Below are 25,418 nucleotides of genomic sequence, written 5' to 3' on the forward strand. Positions count from 1 at the left end.
ATTGGAGGGCAAATAGTCCCCCCCCCGGCCTTCCCTCTCCCAAACACATTCAATCAAAATTGTGAGATAGCCATTTTGTTCAGCGTAGTTGATTTCCAGATAGAAAAGAACACTCCCCCAAATCCCTCAGGGCAAGGGTTTTAAGTTAGGCCCTGGGGGCATTTCAGGTTTTTATAGAAGGGGTTGTTGTAGAAACTTCAAAACAGATTCATTTGATTCGAAATTCAAAGGGCTAGTGTCCTTTTTAATAGTCAAAAGTGATTGGAGGGTACCTAGCCCCCCACACCCATCATTCACCCAAACACATCCAATCAAAATTTCAAGATAGCCATTTTGTTCAGCGTAGGCTAGTTGATTTCCAGATAGAAAATAGGTTTTTGAGGAGGACACTCTCCCGCACCCTCAGGGCAAAGGTTTTAAAATTTACCCTGGGGGCATATAAAGTTTTAATAGAAGACGTTGTCGTAGAAACTTCAAAACAGGCTCATGCGATTGGAAATTCAAAGAGCTAGTGCCCTTTTTAGAAGTTGAAAGTGATTGGATGGCAACTAGCCCCCCCCCCCCCACGCCCATCATTTCCCCAAACACATCCAATCGAAACTTTGAGATAGCCACTTTGTTTAGCGTAGTTGATTTCCAAATAGAGTATATATTTTTGAGGGAGACAGTCCCCCGCAACCCTCATGGCAAATGTTTTAAGTTATGCCCTGGGGGCATATAAGGTTTTTATAGAAGGCGTTGTCGTAGAAACTTCAAAACAGGCTCATTTGATTGGGAATTCAAAGGGCTAGTGCCCTTTATAATAGTTGAAAATGATTGGACGGCAGCCATCCTCCCCCCCTCGCCCATAATTCCCCCAAACACATCCAATCAAAAGTTTGAGATTGAGATTTTGAGCCATTTCGTTCAGCGTAGGATAGTTGATTTTCAGATAGAAAGTATGTTTTATAGCAGGACACTCCCCCACAACCCTCAGGGCAAGGGTTTTAAGTTATGTCCTAGGGGCATATAAGGTTTTATAGAAGGCGTTGTCGTAGAAACTTCAAAATAGGCTTCTTCAATTGGAAATTCAAAGGGCTAGTGCTCTTTTTAATAGTCGAATGTGATTGGAGGGCAACCTGCCCCCCCCCCACCCATCATTCCCCCAAACCCATCCAATCAAAATTTTGAGATAACCATTTTGTTCAGCGTAGTTGATTTCCAGATAGAAAATATGTTTTTGAGGAGGACACTCCTGAACAACCCTCAGGGCAAGGGTTCTAAGTTATGTCCTGGGGTATATAAGGTATTTATAGAAGGCGTTGTCGTAGAAACCTCAAACGGGGCTTATTTTATTGGAAATTTAAAGGGCTAGTGCCCTTTTTAATTGTCGAAAGTGATTGAAGGGCAACTAGCCACCCCCGCCCCCCCCCCCGCACCCATCATTCCCCCAAACACATCCAATGGAAATTTCGAGATAGCCATTTTGTTCAGCGTAGTCGAGATCCAGATAGAAAATATATTTTTGAGGAGGACACTCCCCCACAACCCTCAGGGCAAGGGTTTTAAGTTATGCCCATGGAGCATATAATGTTTTTATAGAAGGTGTTGTCGTAGAAACTTCAAAACAGGCTCATTCGATTTGAAATTCAAAGGGCTAGTGCTCTTTTTAATATTCGAAAGTGATTGGAGGGCAACTAGCCCCCCACCCCCCCCGTTAATTTGCGAGTTAATTTCCAGATAGAAAATATGTTTTTGAGGAGGAAACTCCCCGACAACCCTCAGGGCAAGGGTTTTAAGTTATGCCCTGGGGGCATATAAGGTTTTTATAGAAGGTGTTGTCGTATAAACTTAAAAACAGGTTCATTTGATTGGAAATTCAAAGGGCTAGTGCCCTTTTTAATAGTCGAAAGTGATTAGAGGGCATCTAGACCCCCCCCCAAGCCGATAATTCCCCCAAACACATCCAATACAAATTTTGAGATAGCCATTTTGTTCAGCATAGTTAATTTCCAGATAGAAAATATGTTTTGAGGAGGATACTCCGCCACAGCCCTCAGGGCAAGGGTTTTAAGTTATGCCCTGGGGGCATATAAGTTTTTTATAGAAGGTGTTGTCGTAGAAACTTCAGAAAAGGGCTCATTCAATATGAAATTCAAAGGGCTAGTGCTCTTTTTAATAGTCGAAAGTGATTAGTGATATTTTTTGTTGTTGTTATTGTTTAGACCAGGGCACTTCGTATCGAAGAAGTTGTCGTGGGAGCTTCAAAAGGCACTCATTCGATTGAAAATAGAAAGTTTTGATGCCCGTTTTAATATTCCAAAGTGATTGGAGGCCAACTAATCCCCCTTCACTCCCAACCTCCCACCCCCACCCTCCCCTTTGCCCATTATTTTTAAAAACTAAATGTTGCCTTAAGATTAAATCAAAGTGCATTGTGATAATGCTAATTCCCAATAAGGCATCTCAGCAGTATGCCAAGATCGACTGAGGGTATAATGTTCAAACTTTCAAAGCTACTTCTGCTCTTAAAATTTAACCAAATCAAAATAGCGTAAGTGTATCCAAGCTATCAAAGAAAGTAAACAGATTTTTTTTGGCGAATGGCATAAAGTTTTCCATTTCAGGTCAACTAGAGGAGGTATGATACTAAAATAAATAGTACTATTTGTGTCCAGATTTTTGAAAGGGTGTATGTTGTTAAAAATTGCTGAAAATTTTTCTCCAGCATACAAATAGCAGATCAAACTATAAAGTCTTAAAAAACGAAAAGATTTAAAGTGTTATTTTCTTTTTTCTTGAATAAAATATATGTAAATACCAAATTAACAGAAATTAATTTAAAAAACCATTATCTAAAAAATAGGTTTTTCAAAGAAAAAAAAAGAACTGCATTAAACAAAAAATTAGCTAAAATAAAATCAAATAATCTATCAATTGTGAAACTACCGAAAATCAGCACGATAAATAAATGAAACCCAAAACGAACAGAAATTACAATAAATAACCAAGTCAAACTCAAAACGAGCAGAAATTAACATAAGTAGGTTGGGTGCAAAACCCCTATGCCTTCCCAAGGCCAGAACAAAATTTGCACTTTACTGAAAAATTGCAAACGAATGTGCATTGTCATTTTAATATACATATAGGGCCTACTGATATTTGTAATCAAAATATAAAATTTTTTTGATTTATTAAAGTTATAAAAGTAAAACATTTATATTTTTTTCAGTAAAGTGCAAATTTTGTTCTGGCCTTGGGAAGGCATAGGAGTATTGCGCCCAACTTGCGAATATTAATTTTTGCTCGTTTTGAGTTTGACCTGCTTATAGGTCCGGAAAATCTAGTACCACTTCGGGTGCCACTTCTATTCGGAACAATTAAGTCACTAGCATGACGAGTTTCATAATGGTGCAAAGACCTGTTGTCACTAAAATAATCCCAAAAAACCTCTGGACTAACATTATTCCAACATTGATAGGCAAAAATTACTATTTGGTAGTCCCGTATCTGTCCTACATTCAACACTTGCAACTTATTGAAGCAAGCTGAATTATTATGGATGCCTTCAGCATATCCACCAATAAGAAACATTGCTTTATCTTGAAGAGTCTGAACACACATAAAAATTCACATAAAAATTGCTTGTCCATAACATACAGCCATACAAAGCAAATGGATGAATCAAAGCATGGTATAAAAGCAATAAAACTCTTTGGGATGAAACAATTTTTTAAACGACGAATGCCACGTGCAATCTTTGTTGCGACAACATCACTGTGGGGTTTCCACGAAAAATTCAAATCAATATAAAAACTTAAGTACCGAATTTCCTGAACTTGAACTACAGGCTTATTTTTAAACAGAATTATACCATCAATATGACTGGGCTTGCCTACTCTAGAATATAAAATAAAATTAGTCTTAGTAGCATTTACCGATAACAAACTCAAACTGGTAAACACATGGAAATTTCTCAGAACACAATTTTGTATTGAAAGAGAAAACAATAAGAAGGCTATTATTCAATTCAATTCATGTAATTACAAAATGATATAAGATACGGGATCAGTCCGAATGGTTGATCAAAGAAACAAAGTAGGAAAATTGATAATGTATAGGGACATATCTAATGAAAGCTTAAAAAATAAAACTCCTAAAAGACGAACAAAACAAACAAACAAATGAAAATTATTAATAGTAAGTGAACAACCAAATTATGACCAATCTTAAATCATAAAAAAAATCATCTATAAACCAAGACCCAAAAGAAAATTTTTCATTTTTCTCTTAAACAAACCAAGGTGCTCCTCCGCCAGAATGATCACTGGAAGAGAGTTCCGAACCTTATGACCTGTATATCTGACAGAAAAACCTGCTCTAGTTCAACTACTGTATTCAGTGACTAGATTGTCAGCATTGCGGGTACTATGAATAACTATGAAGTGATTTATTTTTTCTGTAAAAACCATGAAATACCTCAGGACTGATACCATTCCAACACTCATAAGAGAATATTCCTGCTTGGTAGTCAAGAAGTTGCCCAACATTAAGCACTTTAAGTCCATTATAACATGGCTCAGTGTCATTGACTCTTTCTAAGTATCCACCAATAAGTCGTATAGCTTTGTTCTGAAGAATTTGTACTAGTTTGAAGTTTGAATAAAAGCTACTTTACCACAACAAACAAAAAAAAGAGATATATAGGTGGACTAAAGCATTATATAAAAGTAATAAAATTTGTGGTATTAAAGAATTCTTAAAATGTCGAATTGCTCCAACTCCTTGTGTGACTTTCGTTGCAACAGCATCAATATATTGTTTCAGCGAAAGATTGTAATCCAGGTTGAAACTAAGGTATCGCGTTTCGTCCACTTGTTACAATGGCTCTTTCGCAACTAAAACATTTTCATTTATGTCCTGGGCCTAACCTACACTTGAATATGAAATAAAACCAGTCCTCACAATGTTAACAGATAGTAAGCTTAAACTGGTAAAAATATGGAAACTTTTTAAAACGTGATTAACCTTCAAAGTCAAACTATGTAAACACCGACTAGAACATGTTAATTCAATGACATCAGATAACGAGGTGAGACAAGAACCTGGCAGGTAAAACCTTGTTGTATCAACATATACCAAATAAAGTAGAGGACCAAGCACCGAGCCTTGTGGGACTCCGAACGCCACAGAAAATTGGGCAGAAGCGACCTGATCAATCATAACATTAATAAACTTACCATTCAAATAATTTTCAAACCATTTAAGCATGATCCTTTTGTACCTATGCAGTCCAATCTTCGCAATAAAATACCAAAATAGACTGTATCAATAGCTTTTTAAAATCAAAGAATACTGTTAGAGGAATTTTGCCCCTTTCTAGACAATTATTTACGAGATCAACGAGGTGAATAGCACCATGACTAGTAGAGTGGCCTCTCCGAAAACCAAACTGCGTCTCACTTAATAGACCATGCTTCGTAAGATGACCATAAAGGCGTTGGTGGACCGCTTTCTCGATTATCTTGGAGAACAACGGTAATATTGAGATTGGTGTCCAGTTACCCATATCTGACTTCAAACCTCCTTTGAACGTTAAGATGGAGCGTTTGATTATAAATATCACCGCAATGGCTCTGTCTTCTACAAAAGGTTATGATTAACAATTTCAGTCAATTTTTTATAGGCCACCCCCCTCCCCCCAAAAGGGTTTAAAGATATTTTTCTTCTATAAAGCAACAGGCGAAAAAAAGGGGCCAACTTATCGATATTTAAAGCACCAGAATTTGCTTCAAGATTGTAAAGTCAAGTTGTGTACCAGAGTCAAGTTATGAGATTGTATGAGATAAGCTGTCTTGTGGCACCATATCACCAAAGATATGCGCAAAGCTTCTACAAATCGAGCCCAGCCTAAGTGTCCCTTTAAACTTGGCTTAAGCTTACCGCTTACCGGTAAGCTTAAGTGTCCCTTTAAGCTTACCGAATGCCCTCCCTTTTACAGTATGCTTCTCGGAATAAACACTACATTTACTTCCGTGCTCTTAAAATTTTTCAGGCATTTGATTCTATTAACGATTTACAGCTTTTACATTTTTTGTTTACTAACGGTATTCCTCTTTTTATTTTTCTGTTATGATAATAATGGTATTAGTCACCATTCCATAAAGTTAAAGCTAACGGTTTATTTTAACATTAACATGTTCAATTTCGAAAAATACTTCTACAAGGAGGAGACTTCACCTACATTGCGAATTTAAAGTTTATTATTAATTTAAAGACTGTTTTTTTTTTTTACTTGAACTTATGTAATCAAAGTTTACATTTTTTTTTTCACCTACTCTTTTTATATTATCAAATTTTAGAATAGTTTTGAATATCAACTCAACATTCTTTTATGGTTCTTCTAATGAATCATATGTTGATATGTTACAAATGTAACATATATTGATAAGCATCAACTGATCCAAATCTAGCCTCTATAAATCTATTAATTGCATTATTGATGTATTTACAAGTGCTGGATTCAATTTTAAAATTGTAAAGTGAGAATACTTCTATTTTGACTCATCTTCCTCTGTTCCATTATCAGACCATCTTTGTAAAATATTCTAGTTTCTTCTGTCCTGCCCTTTTGATGCCTGGGTATCAACATTTGTAATAGCTTGCTTTCGTGGCTGATCTCGGAATCCAGGCTGAAGATTCTGGTTAACTACTCGGAGATTGTTGGCAACATGGAGAAATATTACCCTAAAGTATTACTTAAGTTAATTTCAGTCTTTTGGAACCAACTGACTTTTATGTTTCTAGGTTTTTATCAGCCACTGGAAAAAAAAAAATCAACGATACGGATTAAATATTTGCAGTTTTGTAAATTTTGGCTCTTTCTTTTGCTCTGGTACCGCAATACGAAAATAGGTACTGCAATAACAAAAATCTGGAGTGGGTGATCTGTTTGCAAAGGTATTTTTTACATTATTTGCAGTGTAGAGGTATTTAATTATTGATGACTCTCAACAGTTAATGACATTGAATTTGTGATTTTTCGTGATATCGTGGAATATTTCCTTCAGTGGTATGTAATTTTAACTCTTCAGTTATCTTTTCGTAGTGAATCTTTTCATTGTATCACGTAGTATTTTGTTTGATATTTTTGTATGTTTTTCATTTTCTCACTCTGCTATAAGACATTTGTATTCTGCGAATACAAGAATAAAGCTAAAAGTTTATGGGGAAGTTTGATAAACTTCTATTCACCAAACTTATGGATGCAAAAACGAACTCAGTGGAAGACCAGTTGTTACATGTCCTAAAGTTGTAAAATCTATTTATAAATACCTCCAAGGCTACATATACCTCCAATAACTCCAAGTATCTCAATAAAGTCCCCCCTCCCCCAATAAAGCCACCTAAGACAGAATTCTTGGCGTGTATCAAAAGCAAGACAAAGACTACCATACCACAATGGATTATTTTATTCATATTTTCAGAGTGACAAGCTCAGGCATAATTTATGTTTAAAACTGATTATTAACAAGCGGAAACAGGATTTAGCTTATCGATAGCTACTACACAGCATTTCATCCTGCAACGGCTCCGAGTGAGTACAATCACTTGTAGTTTATCAGAGACCGTGTTTGCATATTATATAATCAAGCTCGTCACAAGACCATCTAAAAAACAAATAGTCTTGCAGAGAATCATATTCAAACATTTAAAAAACTTATCTTCAAAACAGAAGACCAAAAATCGACACTTCTAGAAAATATTAAAAAAAAAAAATTTTTTTAATGAAAGTAAGGAGCAACATTAAAACTTAAAAATAACAGAAATTATTTCGCATATGAAAGGGGCTGTCCCCTCCTAAACGCCTTGCTCTTTACGCTAAAGTTTTTTATTGTTAAAAAAAGGGTTGTGAAAAAGAGCCAAACTAAATTAATGCCAAAACCACCATTCAGCATCTAACCAGGCAGCCACGTCTCAAGAATTTCAAATAACCTGCCACTGCCAGCCCTTTTTCAAAGCAACATTTCAAACGGGGTTGCCACCACGGTCAGTTCCTAAAGCACTACAATTGCCCAAATTTACATACCACCCAGCAATTTTCGGTGCTACAGTCAAAAAATTGACTGTAGTAGTGCTAAAATAGCACTTTCGTGCTACAGGTGGCACCCTGAGCACGTGCTACAGTGCTTCACACAATGAAATAGTGCAAAAATAGCACCTTTCTGCTACAGGTGGCCACCCCGATTTCAATCCTTTCAGACTCAGCCCCAGGAGTCTGTTCCATTAGCTCAGATCCTGAACCAGTAACTCGAAAGGTTAAAAGGAAAAACTGTATCCTGGACAGCAAAGCAATGTGGCCAGATGCGGTGCATTTGCGCTATTTGGGCACTTTTTTTAAGGCGGTTGCGCATTGAATTTTTCAAATTGGCGCATTGCACCTATTTGGCTTATGTCAAAAAAATTCGGTGCAAATTCGGCGCATTTTGCTTTCAAACCACAATAACAAAACCCAAAGTCTGTAAGTTGCCATATTCAAGAATATGTCAATGAAGACGGGTGGAATTTCCAAAACCCGATAGGGACTTTCATATCGTGTTACAGGTTCCACAGCTCAGAATATAACCAAAGTTTTTAGTTATCAAAGCTTGCAGTATCGATCATAGGCAGCGCGCAAGCGCTGTCTAAGTAAAGAACGATGTGGGCACAATGTGTTTTATTTTAGTTTTTTTCTCCATACCCAGGCACTTCGTATCGAAGGAGTTGTCATAGAAACTTCGAAAAGGGCTCATTCGATTGAAAATTGGAGTGGCTAGTGCCCTTTTAATAGTCGAAAGTGATTGGAGGGCAACTAGACCCCCCACTCCCATCATTCCCCCCAACACATCCACTCAAAATTTTGAGATAGCCATTTTGTTCAGCGTAGTTGATTTCTAAATAGAAAATATGTTTTTGAGGAGGAAACTCCCCCGCAAACCTCAGGGCAAGGGTTTTAAGTTATGCCCTGGGGGCCTATAAGGTTTTTAAAGAAGGCGTTGTCGTAGAAACTTCAAAAAAATGCTCATTCGATTCTAAATTAAAAGAGCTAGTGCCCTTTTTAATAGTCGAAAGTGATTGGAGGGCAACCAGCCCCCCCCCTCCGACGCCTATCATTTCCCCAAACACATCCAATCAAAATTTTGAGATTGCCATTTTGTTCAGCGTATTTGATTTCCACATAGAAAATATGTTTTTGAGGAGGACACTACCCCAAAGCCTTCAAGGCAAGGGTTTTAAGTTATGTCCTGGGGGCATATAAGGTTTTTAAAGAAGGCGTTGTCGTAGAAACTCCAAAAAAGCTCAATTGATTGGAAATTCAAAGGGCTAGCGTCCTTTTTAATAGTCGAAAGTGATTGAAGGGCAACTAGCCCCCCCCCCCCCCTCCACAGCCATAATTCCCCCAAACACATCCAATAAAAATTTTGAGATAGCCATTTTGTTCAGCGAAGTTGATTTCCAGATAGAAAAACATATTTTTGAGGAGGGAACGCCCGCGCACCCCTTAATGCAAGGATTATAAGTTATGCCCTGGGGGCATATAAAGTTTTTTAATTAAATCGTTGTCATATAAACTTCAAAAGGGCTCATTCAATTGGAAATTAAAAGGGCTAGTGGCTTTCTTAATAGCTGAAAGTGATTGGATAGCGACTAACGCCCCTCTCACGCCCACCATTTTCCAAAACACATCCAATCAAAATTTTGAGATATCCATTTTGTTGAAAGTTCTGGAAGTTCAACATAGTTGAAAGTTTTGGAAATTAGGTCTTTTAGGATGATAAACCCCTTAGAACCCTCAGTGCAAGGGTTTTAAGTTATGCCCTGGGGGCATATAAGGTTTATATAGAAAGTTGTTGCATAAATCATAGGCAGTGCGATTGCGCTGCCTAAGTAAAGAACGGGGACACTCGAGAACGAGACAAGAAACAGGGACTAAGTAAAGAGTAGGACACTCCCCCACAGTCCTCAGGGCAAGGGTTTTAAGTATGCCCTGGGGGCATATAAGAACTATGTTGGCACAATGTATTATTTATTAATTTTTTCCTTTAGAGCAGGGCACTTCGTATCGAAGAAGTTGTCGTAGAAACTTCGAAAAGCGCTCATTCAATTGGAAATTGGAGTGGCTTGTGCCCTTTTTAATAGTCGAAAGTGATTAAAAGTTGACTAACACCCCTTCCATGCCCACCATTTCCCGAAACACATCCAATCAAAATTTTGATAGCAATTTTGTTTAGCGTAGTTGATTTCCAGATAGAAATTATATTTTTGAGGACAGTCCCCCTTAGGGCAAGGGTTTTAAGTTACGCCCTGGGGGAATATAAGGTTTTTTATAGAAGGCGTTGTCTTAGAAACTTTAAAAAAGGCTCATTTGATTGGAAATTCAAAGGGCTAGTGCCTTTTTAAATATTCGAAAGTGATTAGAGGGCAACTAAACCGCCTCTCACGCCCACCTTTTCTCAAAACACATCTAATCAAAACTTTGAGATAGCCATTTTGTTGATTTCCAGATAGAAATTATGTTTTTGAGGACAGTCCCCCTTAGGGCAAGGGTTTTAAGTTACGCCCTGGGGGAATATAAGGTTTTTTATAGAAGGCGTTGTCGTAGAAACTATAAAAAAGGCTCATTCGATTGGAAATTCAAAGGGCTAGTGCCCTTTTCAATAGTCGAAAGTGATTGGAGGGCAACTAAACCGCCTCTCACGCCAACCTTTTCCCCAAACACATCTAATCAAAACTTTGAGATAGCCATTTTATTGAACGTAGTTTTAAGTTCTAGAAATTATTTCCTTGAGGATGACAACCCCCCCCCCAGCCCTCGGGGCAAGGGTTCTAGATTATGCCCAGGGGGCATATAAGGTTTTTATAGAAGGCGTTGTCGTAGAAACTTTAAAAAGGGCTCATTTGATTGGAAATTGAAATGGCTAGTGCCCTTTTTAATAGTCGAAAGTGATTGGAAAGCAACTAACACCCCTTCCACGCCCACCATTTCCCAAAACACATCCAATAAATATTTTGAGATAGCCATTTAGTTTCACGTAGTTCAAAGTTCAGAAAATTATACCTTTGAGCAGGACACTCCCCCCACAGTCTTCCGGGCAAGGGTTATAAGTTATGCCCTGGGGTTATATAAGGTTCTTATTGAAATCTTTGTCGTCGAAACTTGAAAAAGGGCTCCTTCGATTGGAAATTCAAAGGGCTAGTGCCCTTTTTAATAGTCGAAAGTGATTTGAAGGCAACTAAGCCCCCTCTCACGCCCATCTTTTCTCCAAACACATCCAATCAATATTTTTGATATCCGTTTTGTTCAGCTTAGTTGATTTCCAGAAACAAAATATGCACTTTACTGTAAAAAAATATAAATGTTTTTACTTTTAATAAATCAAATTAACTTTAATAACTATTTAACAAAATAACTTTAGTAAATCAAATAATATTAACATTTTGATTACTAAATATCAGTATATGTATATTAAACTGACAAGACACATTCATTTGTATTTATTCAGAAAAGTGCAAATTTTTTCCTGGCCTTGGGAAGGCATAGGGGTTGTGCGCCCAACTTATGTTAATTTCTGCTCGTTTTGAGTTTGGCTCTGTTATTTATTGTAATTTCTGTACGTTTTGGGTTTCATTTATTTATCGATGCTGACTTGTGGTAGTTTCACGCTTGGTAGATTATTTGATTTTATTTTTGCTCATTTTTTTTAATGAAGTTCTTTACTTTTCTTTGAAAAACTTATTTTTGGGAAGTTTTTTTTTTTAAATTAATAGTGTGAAAAACCAGATACGGGAAAGAGGGAAAGTTTTGATAAAAAAAAATACAGAAAAGAGTGGGAAAAGCTGAATGAACTAAAAGAATGGCTGAAATGTATTGATAGTAACGCTAATTTAGATTAGTGCCCAGTATATAAATCCTTTAAAAGGACTCACATAACTGACCTTAAGTGCTATGCAGAAGGAATGAAGCACAAAACAGAGATGAAAAGAATATTTCCCCTAGACAGAACACCTACGCTAGAGGGTAATGGAATGTTGTGGTCCTATACGACTAACACATATCTATATAAACTTTTTTTAAGAAATTCTGGTTGAATGCAATAGGTGAGAGGACTCATTCAAATGGAGATTAAAATTTCTAGTGCCCTTTTGAAGTGACAAAAAAAATTTTGGGGCAACTAGGCCCTCTCCCACTCTCATTTTGAATGTATTGATAGTAACGCTAATTTAGATTAGTGCGCAGTATGTAAATCCTTTAAAAGGACTCACATAACTGACCTTAAGTGCTTTACAGAAGGAATGAAGGAATGACTCATTCAAACGGAAATTAAAATTTCTAGTCCCCTTTTTAAGTGACCAAAAAAATTGGGGGGCAACTAGGTCCTTTCCCATGCTCATTTTTTTCCTGAAGTCACCTGATCAAAATTTTGATATAGTCATTTTGTTCAAAATTTCACAAGTTTTTTTTTCAACTGAAAGTAATGAGCAATATTAAAACTTAAAATGAACAGAAATTAATACGTAAGTAGAGAGGGAGGTGCTACTCTCACGAGAACACATGTGCTGCCACCTACAACTTTTTTAACACCAAATTTGGGAATAGAGTCCCTAGGGAGAAAGATTGCGTAATCGGTCAATGACCTCTTTTTCCAAGGTCGATTTATTTGATGTTTCTTTGTGTAATAAATCCGGGACGAAGGTTGCACATGCGCATTGAATTCTAACGGGAACAATGTTATTGATCTAGGACTCGAGGGGGAAGTGAATTTTCGAGAACTTGATTGATTAATCGAAGAGGAAGTGGATATCTGAGAACTTTATTGCGTAATCGAGGTGGAAGTGACTTTCTAAGAAATTGATTGTGTAATCGAAGAGGAAGTGAATTTCAGAGAACTTGATTGAGTAATCGAGGGGGAAGTGAATTTCCAAGAAATTGATTGCGTAATCGATTGGGAATGTTATGATCCAGGAATAGGAAACAGTTAGATCACGTGTTTCCTTCTCAGCCAATCAGCGAGTCAGATACATCCCCCTTCTCAGCCAATCAGAGGGCTCGCAAACATATTAGCGGCGGAGGGAATATGAGGAAAGGATTTTTGCTATAGTTTTATTAGTCTGTGAATAGAATTCAAAGGAGTGAGAAGAACAGTTTGACTTTACTCATTTGGATACATATTTGTGTTGATGACGATGAGTGGAATGTTTACCCTCTTAGAAGTTGATAGTGGAGGTGATGGTAATAATGCAAGAGCACCAAAAACTGCGGTAGAAATAACGAAAGGAACGCGTCTTTGTTTGGAATGGGATGTAGTATATGCAAGATATTTGATATCCTTGAGCAAATTTAAAATGAAAGATCAATTATGTTTCGCTGCAAAAGCTGATATAGCACATGTGAATAGACGTCAATGTGCTTTAAGTGCATTGGTGAAACATATCGAAGACAATAAACTCTATCGCTAATTGTACATACTCTGTATTATTGATGTTGTGTGTATTCAATAAAATTGTTTCGAAATCGAAAATTTTTTCTTTCTTTTCTGGTTAGGTTAGGCTAGCGAATCAGGGACAGTCTAGAGTTAGCAGTCAGAGTGAAAGGATTGAAAAATGAATAAATTTGAGAAAGAGAGAATTATATCAAATCTAGTGTTTATGGAAAAACATTTGATTTTGGATAATGATTTTCTCGAGTTATCTCTTAAACGCAGGATATTCTTTTGTCAGGGAAAACTTGAAAATATAATGAGGAGTGATTCTCCCCCATTGGAATATTTTATGAAACTTTTAAAATGTGACTCATGTGCTTATAGTCAATTTATTGATATATTAATTGGAACAAAGCAGAATCATATTGTGGATATACTTTTGAAAACATTGCCAATGGATTCAATGTAGATGGCTCCCCCGTTATTCGAAAGAGGTAACGTCACAGAGCTACTCCTCTCCCCTTTCCTACACTTTGAATTTATCGAGCGAAGAGAATCAGTTTCGTTTTAGCTGTGAGTGACTTGAATACGGAAACCGAAAAATGTTCTATATATGTCCATTGTGCATGTACACTCTTGGCAGTTGGACTCAGTGTGAGAATTGTACAATTATTGATGACTATAGTGAAAAGTGCAAATTATGTAATCCTTGTAAATTACATAAAGGCTATGCAGTACAAATTAAAGGATGTAAAATTAAAGGACCCCGCTATGATTGGAAAGAATCCTAAACGTGATTTTAGTTTCTTTCTACGAGATTGGTATCGTCGTGGATTTAAATTATTCTGGGAAGAGGAATCTGGTCTACAATTCAACTGTTGGGGTAACAAGACAATTTGGTTTCTACGTCATCGTTGTGACGACACTGCCTACTATGACTATAAACCAAGTGATTTTTATTTGGCAGTTACCGAATGTGATTCCTAATTTGAAAACACTATATGTGATATTGCTTCAAATACACAGATTGAAACTCGTGAATTTCGTTATATGAATGCAAATAGTATCATTGACTATACAAAGAGATATGACCAAAGTGAAGTTACATTTTACTGTAGAAAATGTGACCCTGACTTTGCAGTCAATCAAGATCAATATACAGTGAATCCAAATGATTTACCAGCATTAGGGGTTCATGACAGTTGCCTATACACCGATGAAGAAATCTAAAATGAAGATTTAAAGACATTGTTGTATATATATATGCATTTTATTAATAAACAAATTCACAAACATTTTTTAAGCACTTTACTCTTAGGGCACTGAAATCAATACTGTATAGGTCTGAGAGGATATTTTCCACTAGAAAGTCGTTCAGAAGATGATTGTCAACATAAATGTGGAGAAACTGCTTGTAAGTATAGCCACGACATCGGAACACAAAATATAGTAGTGCATGGAAGCCACAGCTTTTAGTCATTAGATCCTGCACCCTCTTCCGATTTTGAATAATAGTTTTACCACTGCTCTCAATATAGTTGCTGATGTGAGGCGTGTAGAATGTATAGGGTAGACCAAGAGGATCAAAAAATTCAATCGTCTTCATTGTTTGAAAGATGCACAGCCAATGACCCGTCAGCACAGTTGACGGACTGCTATTAACAATAATCAAGGTATTTTTGACACTTTGAATTTTTCCAAGAAAGTCCGAAGGCAGACAATAGGATTTGTACTGAGACATGTAGGGGTCCATATTAAATACATTGATTATTTGACTGGTGTTCATGGCACCAAGTCTAGTAGAACACTGCCTTCGGGAGTGATTTCCCAATAGGTTTCATATTGATTTAGTCAGATTAGTGCAATACTCTCAGCCAATGGATCGGCAAATGTACACTCTAAACGCACACTCCCCGTACGTACTATACTCATATCCTGTGTGCCAGACAAATCCAAAACAATGATACCATGTGTTTTAGCAAACATATATTCGGTTATACCATTTTCAAATAGTTGAGAATCATGATCTAGGGTTTGAATGGTCAACTCGTACAATGTTCTATAGGATCTATCAAAAGATAGATTGTAGAGTGGGATACCGTTTACTTTGCACACAAGAGATGAAAGTCCAAACATCTCGAATTTATGTGGGCATTCAGTCCACGATCCTATTGCACTGTCGCTTTTTACAAATGCCAACGCAAGTTTTTACGGAATTTCACCATTGATATAGGATGAATCGGTGAAGGTGCGTGAGCCCATTGCAAAATGACGTTGATGGGTGATTTTATGAGGAATAAGTAGTTTAATGTTGTTGCCATTGGTTGTCAGTTTTTCCACGGCCAAAGCAACAGAACCCATGACCTGTTGTTTGCGTATATGAATTATTGCCGAGGTGAGGGAGAGACTTACATCGGGATGGACAGCAAGTTCTTTTCTCAATATGATATTGGAGGGTGCAAGCGTTAGTTTTATATCCACTTTAACATTGGGCGGCAGCCATTGGGGTATATTAAATATTTCATGATATATTTTTCCAACTAGATGTAATTCACTAGTTGTAGCATTTTTAAGTGTATCTGTACTATCAGTATTAGTAATATATTCATATCCATTGGAAATTCCTCTCAATTCCTTGTATGACTTGGGTGTCATCAGCATGAATTGCATATAGCTTGTATAATTTGAGAGATTGTTGCTTGTGCTCACCAGCGCGCCATTTATGTAGACACTGATTTGACGAAATAAATTATGTATTATACAATTTTCATAAGATATTCCTTCAGCCCGAATTGGCATTGTATTATCGGGTTTCCGGACTTTCATTTGCAAATCTATAAATGTTGAAGACATGTCCATAAAGTAGTCTTCATTGGAATAAATTTGAATGTGGATATTATCGGAGAGGGGTTGTTGAGGATAAAATTGTTCATAGTATCCATGCTTGACACTCACATCAACATTTTCAGCATTGAATAGATTCAATGAGGCGGTGATTGAAGGTTGAGAATCCTTATGCGGTAGGTAGGACATTTTAGGAGAAGAAATCTAGTTTCGATCCAACAATTTTCTTCCTGGGACTTCTTCTTCTGTTTACAGCACGTGTCGGCTTTTTCCTTCTTTTCTTTGACAAGAGGGATGATGTCTTTCGTTTCCGACCTGAGTGAAGACTGATGAGTGATGCATTGTTTCTTGACCTTTTTAAGCCTTTACCATTTTGTTTTAATCTCTCGCCAAGGGTTCGCGCACTGGACCTAAGATTTTTCGAAGCACTTTTTTTTCAATCCTTGCCAGAGCCCCAATCGTATATTGTGGAGGATGAAAAATCTGTCGCAGCCGGTACAAGATATTTTCTAGCCAGTTGTAGTGAAGAGCGAAAGAGCTTAGCAAACCAACTGCCAAGACCATAGCCAGACATTGACGAGCGTCCTTGTAGTAGTTCATACCATTGCCCAGTTGTCTTGGGCCAAGAGTATTAACATAGCAGTCAATATCAGGACAAGTGAATACCACTTTTTTATTAGACATCTTGCTTTTGAAGGATGGGTCGAAAATGGCATGTAATCACAGCCAAACCTTTTGAAATTGCTATGGGATCACCCAATTCGGTTCTTAGTGTTAACTGACAGAGTTCCAAATAGGAAATGTTTACGGGAATATACTGAAGATGCTTTATATTGTAGTGGTGAATATGTTCTCGATTGGTTTTTCGTTCAAGAACTCGCAGGAGGGGAACATTTGAATTACCAACCCATGATGTTTCCACAAATGAAGCGTAGAGAAATATACAGGTGTCCGTGGAGAAGGCAGGCGGGTAGTCAGCGAAAATGAAATTAGTGTTTCCGGCACTTTTGCCATTGATTATATTGAGCTTAAAGCCAAGAACATCCTTTAGGTTATCATTGAGAATAACCCTTTCACTGGCAATAGGTGAACTAATGTAGATCCTGCCCTCCTCCTTTGAATAGTTGAAATGAAAAGCTCCCTTTTTACGAGCGGAAATTCTTTTATTAATAGAACTACATACATGTTTCATACAAGTGAGTTCCTCGTAGGGTAATTCAATATATGGATAATCCATCCAATTGATTTTTTTGAATTTGTTCTTGATCACTTGAGGGTGGAGGCGGCCAATCATAGGGTATAATTTTTATTTCATATTTACGATCCTTTCTCAGGATGTCGTAGGTATTTTTGAGAATACAGTCAACAAGAGCCACTTCATACTTTCCATTGTCGTCGAATTTGATGGTGGGGGAGAGTTTCGTCCAATTATCACTTGTTCTATTCAAGTCATTGTAGAGAGGATCGGAAACATTGGACATGCAAGTCACATAGAAACCATTGGACATGTTCAATATCTTTAGTATTGAACCAAGAATCAAAATATGAGAGTTATCTTAGCTAACGAACAAACAACTGTTTCTAGCCACTATGAGTATGACTTTTTATGATAATTTCAATTTGATAAATCTTATTGGTGTTTATAACTTAATTCATTTTATATTAATAAAAAAAGTAAATAATCTCGTCATCTTTGATGTATTTCAGTCTATAATTTATGGTAATTGCGTATAGAATTTTGGAAACTTTAAATAGTTAACTGCTCCATAAATAATTTTCCATTTCAAATATACTTGTAGTACTGTTAATTCAAAGACTATCACAACGATTGAATTTCTTCTTTTTCTTTTCGGTACCATTGGAGTATTACTTAAAAAAAGCATCAAGGGTATTTTCATTGTAATGAGCATCCCAAGGGTTTGAGCTGGACAGAGATCAATTGGTTTGTTGAATGTATATCCGCACGATTTTACCTAAATCATGAATAAAAGCCGATGTATTTTTCAGGGTACAATATCTTGAAATTAATAGACGAATCGTTCTTATTAATCGTTCAGCCAATGCAGCCTTTATCGGGCTTTGACTATGATAAAGTGTTGTATTATATTTCAAAAGAACCTGTTGCACATGGGGATTAACAAATTCACTGCCACGATCCGATTGAATTTTTCTATATGAATCTTGTTCAAGAATACTTTCGATGGCCCGAGCAACTTCAACACCTCTCTTTGATCGCAGTGGAATGGCATATGCATATCGACTAAAGACACTGATTGCCACCAGAAAATATTTGTAGGGTGCATTGTGACGTCGTTGAAGTGCGTCTAAAGTTAAAAGATCCGTTTGCAATATACGCAGAGGGAAAAAGGCTTTAGTTTGTCGATATTGCTTGTTGCGAAGCCTGTGATTCTGATGCAGTGTGTAACTCGGTTCATTCTCTGGATACTCTTTTGCTTTTTTCATTGTGGTGGTGTCGGAGACAGCTTTAGAAAGCGTTTTGGGAGAACTTAAACTTCCCGCTTCACCAATATTTTCATAGACACCTTTCAGAACTTCATCCATTTTGAGCATAAACAAGTAGTGAAAAGTCCACTCCCCTTTTGCACACTGGAGGGTGAATCAATTCGTCGTCGCTTTTGACTAGCAGCTACAGGTGTTGTAAAATCAGTGGTGCTGATAGTATTTTCAAATACTGAATCTTCTTCATCATTTTTAAATGGTGTTGGTGTTGGAGGAGGACTATATTCTCTTAGTTTCTTTAGAATATATTTATTGCCAATAAGACTTTTGGGAAAGTTTGATACACTTAAAAAGGTGTATAGATTATTGTCAAAGGATAAAAGTCCTTTACGATTCGTCACCATATCACAAATTAAATCAACTAGATTATAACTTTTTCCCTGAATTATAATTCGTTTCCCTGTGCTATCGACTTGAACTTGATGTTCATCAGCAGTTTCCAACATGAGATAAGATAATACTCTTTTACTCTGTTCTCGATAGGTGAATGGCAATAGGTTTCCAATTTTTGTTGCAATTGAATTCAAGTCTTTCTCCTTTGATTTTGCAGAATTTTGAGGAGATGTTCCCAGTTTAGAGGGATCAGTCGCGGCGGTGACGGTGGCAAGTCTCTCACGACAAGGTTTATGCTTTTCCACACGTCGCAATGCATCTTGAAGTAAAAGCAGTTTTTTGTCATCAGCAATATTCTCATCATTAATGAATTTGCTTAGATTGTCTTCAAAATTTTCGACGGGCGAGAGGACAAGTTCAAATGGTTTCAATTAATAGGGTTTAGCCATTCTATAGAGAAAACTGTTTACAAGTCCTGCAATTATTGGCAGTAAAAGTGTGGAAGCTACCGCCTGCTTGAAGGAGCCGTTTTCTTTTAAATTTTTTTCCCTTGTTTTTGCAAGCCAAGTTGCGTACAGTGGAACGATGTTGCTTTGTCTGTTGTCTAACACCTTCTGGCAGTTGAACATTGCCCTCAGTTAAATTTAAACAAAGTTCAGATATTAGATTAATGAAATCAGTGTCAACCCCATGTTTGAGTATAGCCTTCCTAAGCGGAGGTTTTGAAGTGCTTAAAACGGAAAATAAATGCCGGTGTTCGTGTAGTTTCTTCAGTGTCATAATGGCAACTAATAGTCTTTTCTACTGTTCACCGGAAGATATGCTGTATTTTCATTGTTGAAAATGTCGGTGACTACTCGTAGATCCTCGGGTGTGCTCTGATTAAGATCCAGCAAAATGTAACCGTAGGGCTTGCTAGTCGCCTGAGTGTACGCTGACAACAGAAATTTTGGGGCGCCGGGGTATATCCCCATAGATCTATCTATGGGGGAAATTATTGCTACTTATTCATTGGACACGTATGATTTACAGTTAGTTGTAGTCCGACTGTTGTCAACAGCATGTATCAATTTAAAACACCCTTCAGATCGTTTCTGTGTGGTCCCTCAATGTCGGGGAAAACAACACTTTTAGCTAAAATAATTCAAAATTTCGATAAAATGTTTTTGGAAAAACCGAAAAAAATCTACTATTGCTATAGTATTTGGCAGGAGTCCTATGATAAAATAAAAGCTATTGCCACATCCATACCAATACAATTCATACGGGGACTTGATGTTTTCAATAGTATTGATCCGAAATCGAGGCTGATTATTGATGATTTGGCTGAATCCATTGAACAGTTCTCGCAGGAAACGCTAAAATTGTTCATCGTTCGCTCCCATCATGAACAAATTTCCATTACTCTGGTTCTAAACAATCTGTTTCATCAGAGCAAATGTATGCGAACCCTTGCTTTGAATTGCACCGTCTATATTATATATCGAGTCGTTAGTGATTATATCTCGCTCATAACACTCAATAAGCAGAAATACCCCCGCGCCCCAAAAATTATGTTTTCAGCGTACACACAGGCGACTAGCAAGCCCAACGGTTACAATTTGCTGGATTTTAATCAGAGCACACCCGAGGACCTACGTGTATTCACCGACATTTTCGACAAAGAAATTACAGTATATCTTCCGGTGAACAGTAGAAAAGACTATTAGTTGCCATTATGACACTGAAGAAACTACACGAACAACGGCATTTATTTTTTGTTTTAAGCACTTCAAAACATCCGCTTAGGAAGGCTATACTCAAACATGGGGTTGACAATGATTTCATTAATCTAATATCTGAACTTTGTTTAAATTTAACGGCGGGAAAGGTACAACTGCCATAAGTTGTTGGAAACCCGAAGCCCATACAGCTGTCAAGGTTCCGTAACTGGTCTTTAGAATAACAGTGACACAAAATTAAAAGGCACCCACTCCTTCGGGCGAGTGGTCGTTTTTTCACGCTTTTACTACCAATCTTCACTGTACATACAAATAGCTTACTCTGGAGAATGGCTAAACCATATAAATTGGCGCCATTTGAAACAGTCCTTTTGCCCATCGAGCCTTTCAAATACAATATGAATAATCTCAATAGGGGTGACAATATTGGTAGTGACATAAAACAGAATTTTCTCCAAGATACACAAAAAAATACGGCCCAGCCGAATTATGATTGTCGGAGATATATCGCTGTCGCCAGTGGTCCTTCCCAAAAGGGCTCATCTCCTAAAGACTAGGCAGCAGCATTCCAGGATTAAGAATCTAAGTCGAGTGTATCGAAAATCGAAAACATTTTGCCTCTCACTTATAATGTAAAATGTAAAAGAGTCTTATCTTTTATCATGCTTTAAACTGCTGATGAACATCAAGTTCAATTTGACAACACAGTGACACAAATAATATTTAAAGGAAAAAGTTATAATCTAGTTGATTTAATTTGTGATATGGTGACGAATCGTAAAGGACTTTTATCCTTTGACAATAATCTATACACCTTTCTATGTGTATCAAACTTTCCCAAAAGTCTTATTGGCAATAAGCAAATTCTTAAGAAACTAAGAGAATATAGTCCTCCTCCAACGCCAACACCATTTAAAAAAAAAGAAGATTCAATATTTGAAAATACTATCAGCGCCACTGATTTTACAAAACCTGTGGCTGCTAGTCAAAAGCAAAGACGAATTGATTCACCCTCCAGTGTGCAAAAGGGGAGTGGACATTACACTACGTGTTTACGTTCAAAATGGATGAAGTTCTGAAAGGTGTCTATGAAAATATTGGTGAAGCGGGAAGTTTAAGTTCTCCCAAAACGCTTTCTAAAGCTGTATCCGACACCACCACATTGAAAAAAGCAAAAGAGTATCTAGAGAAAGAGCCGAGTTACGCACTGCATCAGAATCATAGGCTTTGCAACAAACAATCTCGAAAAACTAAAGCCTTTTTCCCTCCGCATATAATGCAAACGGATTTTTTAACTTTAGATGCACTTCAACGATGTCACAATGCACCCTACAAATACATTCTGATGGCAATCCGTGTCTTTAGTCGCTATGCCTATGCCAGGCCACTACGATCAAAGAGAGGTTTTGAAGTTGGTCAAACCTTTGACAGTATTTTTGAACACGTTTAGTATAGAAAACTTCAATCGGATCGCGGTACTGAATTTTTCAATCCCCATGTGCAAAAGGTACTAGTGAAATATAATAAAGTACTTTACCATAGTCACTGTCCAATAAAGGCTGCATGGGCTGAACGATTAATAAGAACGATTCGTCTATTAATTTCAAGATATTGTAGCCTGAAAAATACATCGGCTTTTATTCATGATTTAGAAAAATTCATGCAGATATACAATCATTAACCCCATCGATCTCTGTCCAACTCAAGCTCTCGGGATGTTCACTGCAATAAAAATACATTTGATGCTTTTCTAAAGTAAGATTCCAATGGCAATGAGAAGATAAAGAAAAAATTCAATGTTGGTGATAGTGTTCGAATTAATAGAACTACCAATATTTTTTAAAAAGGTAATTATTTATGGAGCAACGAACTTTTTAAAATTTCCAAAATCCTGGACACCAAACCCATAAATTATCGACTGCGAGACACCAAAGATAACGAGATTATCGGCGGTTTTTATGAAAATAAACTGCAAAAAGTTAGAAACACTAGTGAAATTTATCAAATTGAAAAGATATTAAAGAGTCGTACTCGTAGCGGCAAGAACCAGTTGCTTGTTCGCTGGCTAAGATACAACTCATATTTTGATTCTTGGTTTGGTGCTAAAGATATTGACAATGCCCAATGATTTCTATGTGACTTTCACGTCCAATGGGTCTGATCCTCTCTACAATGAATTGAATAGAACAAGTGATTTTTGGACGAAACTCACCCCCACCATCAAATTCGACGATAATGGAAAGTATGAAGTGGCTCTTGTGGACTGTATTCTCAAAAATACTTATGAAATCCTGAAAAAGGATCGTAAATATGAAATAAAAATTAGACCCTATGATTGGCCGTAACCACCACAATCGTCAAGTGATCAAGAACAAATTCAAAAAATCAATTGGATGGATTATCCATATATTGAATTACCCTACGAGGAACTCACCTGTATGAACGATTTATGTCGTTCTATTAATAAAAGAATTTCCGCTCGTAAAAAGGGGGGCTTTTCATTTCAACTATTCAAAGGAGGAGGGCAAGATCTACATTACTTCACCTATTGCCAGTGAAAAGGTTATTCTCAATGATAACCTAAAGGATGTTCTTGGCTTTAAGCTCAATATAATCAATGACAAAAGTGCCGTAAACACTAATTTCATTTTCGCTGACTACCCACCTGCCTTCTCCACAGACACTTGTATATTTCTCTACGCTTCATTTGTGGAAACATCTCGGGTTGGTAATTCAAATGTTCCCCTCCTACGAGTTCTTGAACGAAAAACAAATCAAGAACATATTCACCACTACAATATAAAGCATCTTCAGTATATTCCCGTAAACACTTTCTATTTGGAACTCTGTCAGTTAACACTAAGAACCGAATTGGGTTTGGCTGTGATTACATGCCATTTTCAACCCATCGTTCAAAAGAAAGATGTCTAATAAAAAAGTGGTATTCACTTGTCCTGATATTGACTGCTATGTTAATACTCTTGGCCCAAGACAACTGGGCAATGGAATGGACTATTACAAAGGACGCTCGTCAATGTCTGGCTATGGTCTTGGCAGTTGGTTTGCTAAGCTGTTTCGCAGTTCACTACCACTGGCTAGAAAATATCTTGTACCGGCTGCAACAGATTTTGCATCCTCTACACTATACGATTGGGGCTCTGGCAAGGATTTTAAAAAAATTACTTCGGAAAATCTTTGGTCCAGTGCGCGAACCCTTGGCGAGAGATTAAAACAAAATGGTAAAGGTTTAAAAAGGTCAAGAAACAATGCATCACTCATCAGTCTCCGCTCAGGTCGGAAACGAAAGACATCATCCCTCTTGTCAAAGAAAAGAAGGAAAAAGCCGACACGTGCTGTAAACAGAAAAAGAAGTCCCAGGAAGAAAATTGTCATATCGAAACTAGATTTCTTCTCCTAAAATGTCATACCTACCGCATAAGGATTCTCAACCTTCAATCACCGCCTCATTGAATCTGTTCAATGCTGAAAAGTTTGATGTGAGTGTCAAGCATGGATACTATGAACAATTTTATCCTCAACAACCTCTCTCCGATAATATTCACTTTCAAGTTTATTCCAATGAAGTCTACTTTATGGATATGTCTTCAATATTTATAGATTTACAATTGAAAGTCTTGAAATCCGATAATACAATGCCAATTCGGGCCGATTGAATATCCTATGAAAATTATATATTACATAATTTTTTTCGTCAAATTAGTGTCTACATCAATGGCACGCTGGTGAGCACAAGCAACAATCTCTCAAATTATACAAGTATATGCAATTCATGCTGATGACACCCAAGTCATACAAGGAATTGAGAGGAATTTCCAATGGATATGAATATATTACTAATACTGATAGTACAGATGCACTTAAAAATGCTACAACTAGTGAATTACATCTAGTTGGAAAAATATATCATAAAATATTTAATATACCCCAATGGCTGCCGCCCAATGTTAAAGTGGATATAAAACTAACGCTTGCACCATCCAATTTCATATTGAGAAAAGAACTTGCTGTCAATCCGGATGTAAGTCTCTCCCTCACCTCGGTAATACTTCATGTACGCAAACAACAGGTCATGAGTTCTGTTGCTTTGGCCGTGGAAAAACTGAGAGCCAATGGCAACAATATTAAACTACTTGTTCCTCATACAATCACCAATCAACGTCATATTGCAATGAGCAATATCCGTCAAAACTCACGCACCTTTGCCGATTCATCCTTTATCAATGGTGAAATTCCGTCAAAACTTGCTTTGGCATTTGTAAAAAGCGCCAGTGCAATAGGATCGTGGACTGAATGCCCACATAAATTCGAGATGTTTGGACTTTCATCTCTTGTGTGTAAAGTAAACGGTATCCCACTCTACAATCTATCTTTTGATAGATCCTATAGAACATTGTACGAGTCGACCATGCAAACCCTAGATCATGATTCGCAACTATTTGAAAATTGTATAACCGAAGATATGTTTGTTAAAACACAGGGTATCATTGTACTGGATTTGTCTGGTACACAGGATATGAGTATAGTACGTACGCGGAGTGTG

At 37.0% G+C, this 25,418-nt stretch overlaps 1 protein-coding gene across 3 annotated transcripts in view; it reads right to left on the bottom strand.

The window, feature by feature from the left end:
• The window catches only part of LOC148945908 (5-hydroxytryptamine receptor 1B-like), a 229,068-nt gene that overhangs the window by 146,895 nt on the left and 56,755 nt on the right, over positions 1–25,418 (bottom strand). The window contains exon 1 of one of the 3 annotated variants that reach the window (XM_089097810.1): positions 6,532–6,646. The exons of the other annotated variants lie outside the window; for them this stretch is intronic. Within the exon in view, the coding sequence (XP_088953936.1) occupies positions 6,532–6,631 (100 nt within the window). The 5' untranslated portion in view covers positions 6,632–6,646. Of the gene's footprint in view, positions 1–6,531; positions 6,647–25,418 lie in introns of those variants that run through there. 3 annotated transcript variants of the gene reach the window in all.

The sequence above is a fragment of the Artemia sp. Qi Xiang Cuo genome, chromosome 12 (assembly GCF_049724085.1).
Source record: "Artemia sp. Qi Xiang Cuo chromosome 12, ASM4972408v1, whole genome shotgun sequence".
Taxonomy (NCBI): domain Eukaryota; kingdom Metazoa; phylum Arthropoda; class Branchiopoda; order Anostraca; family Artemiidae; genus Artemia; species Artemia sp. Qi Xiang Cuo.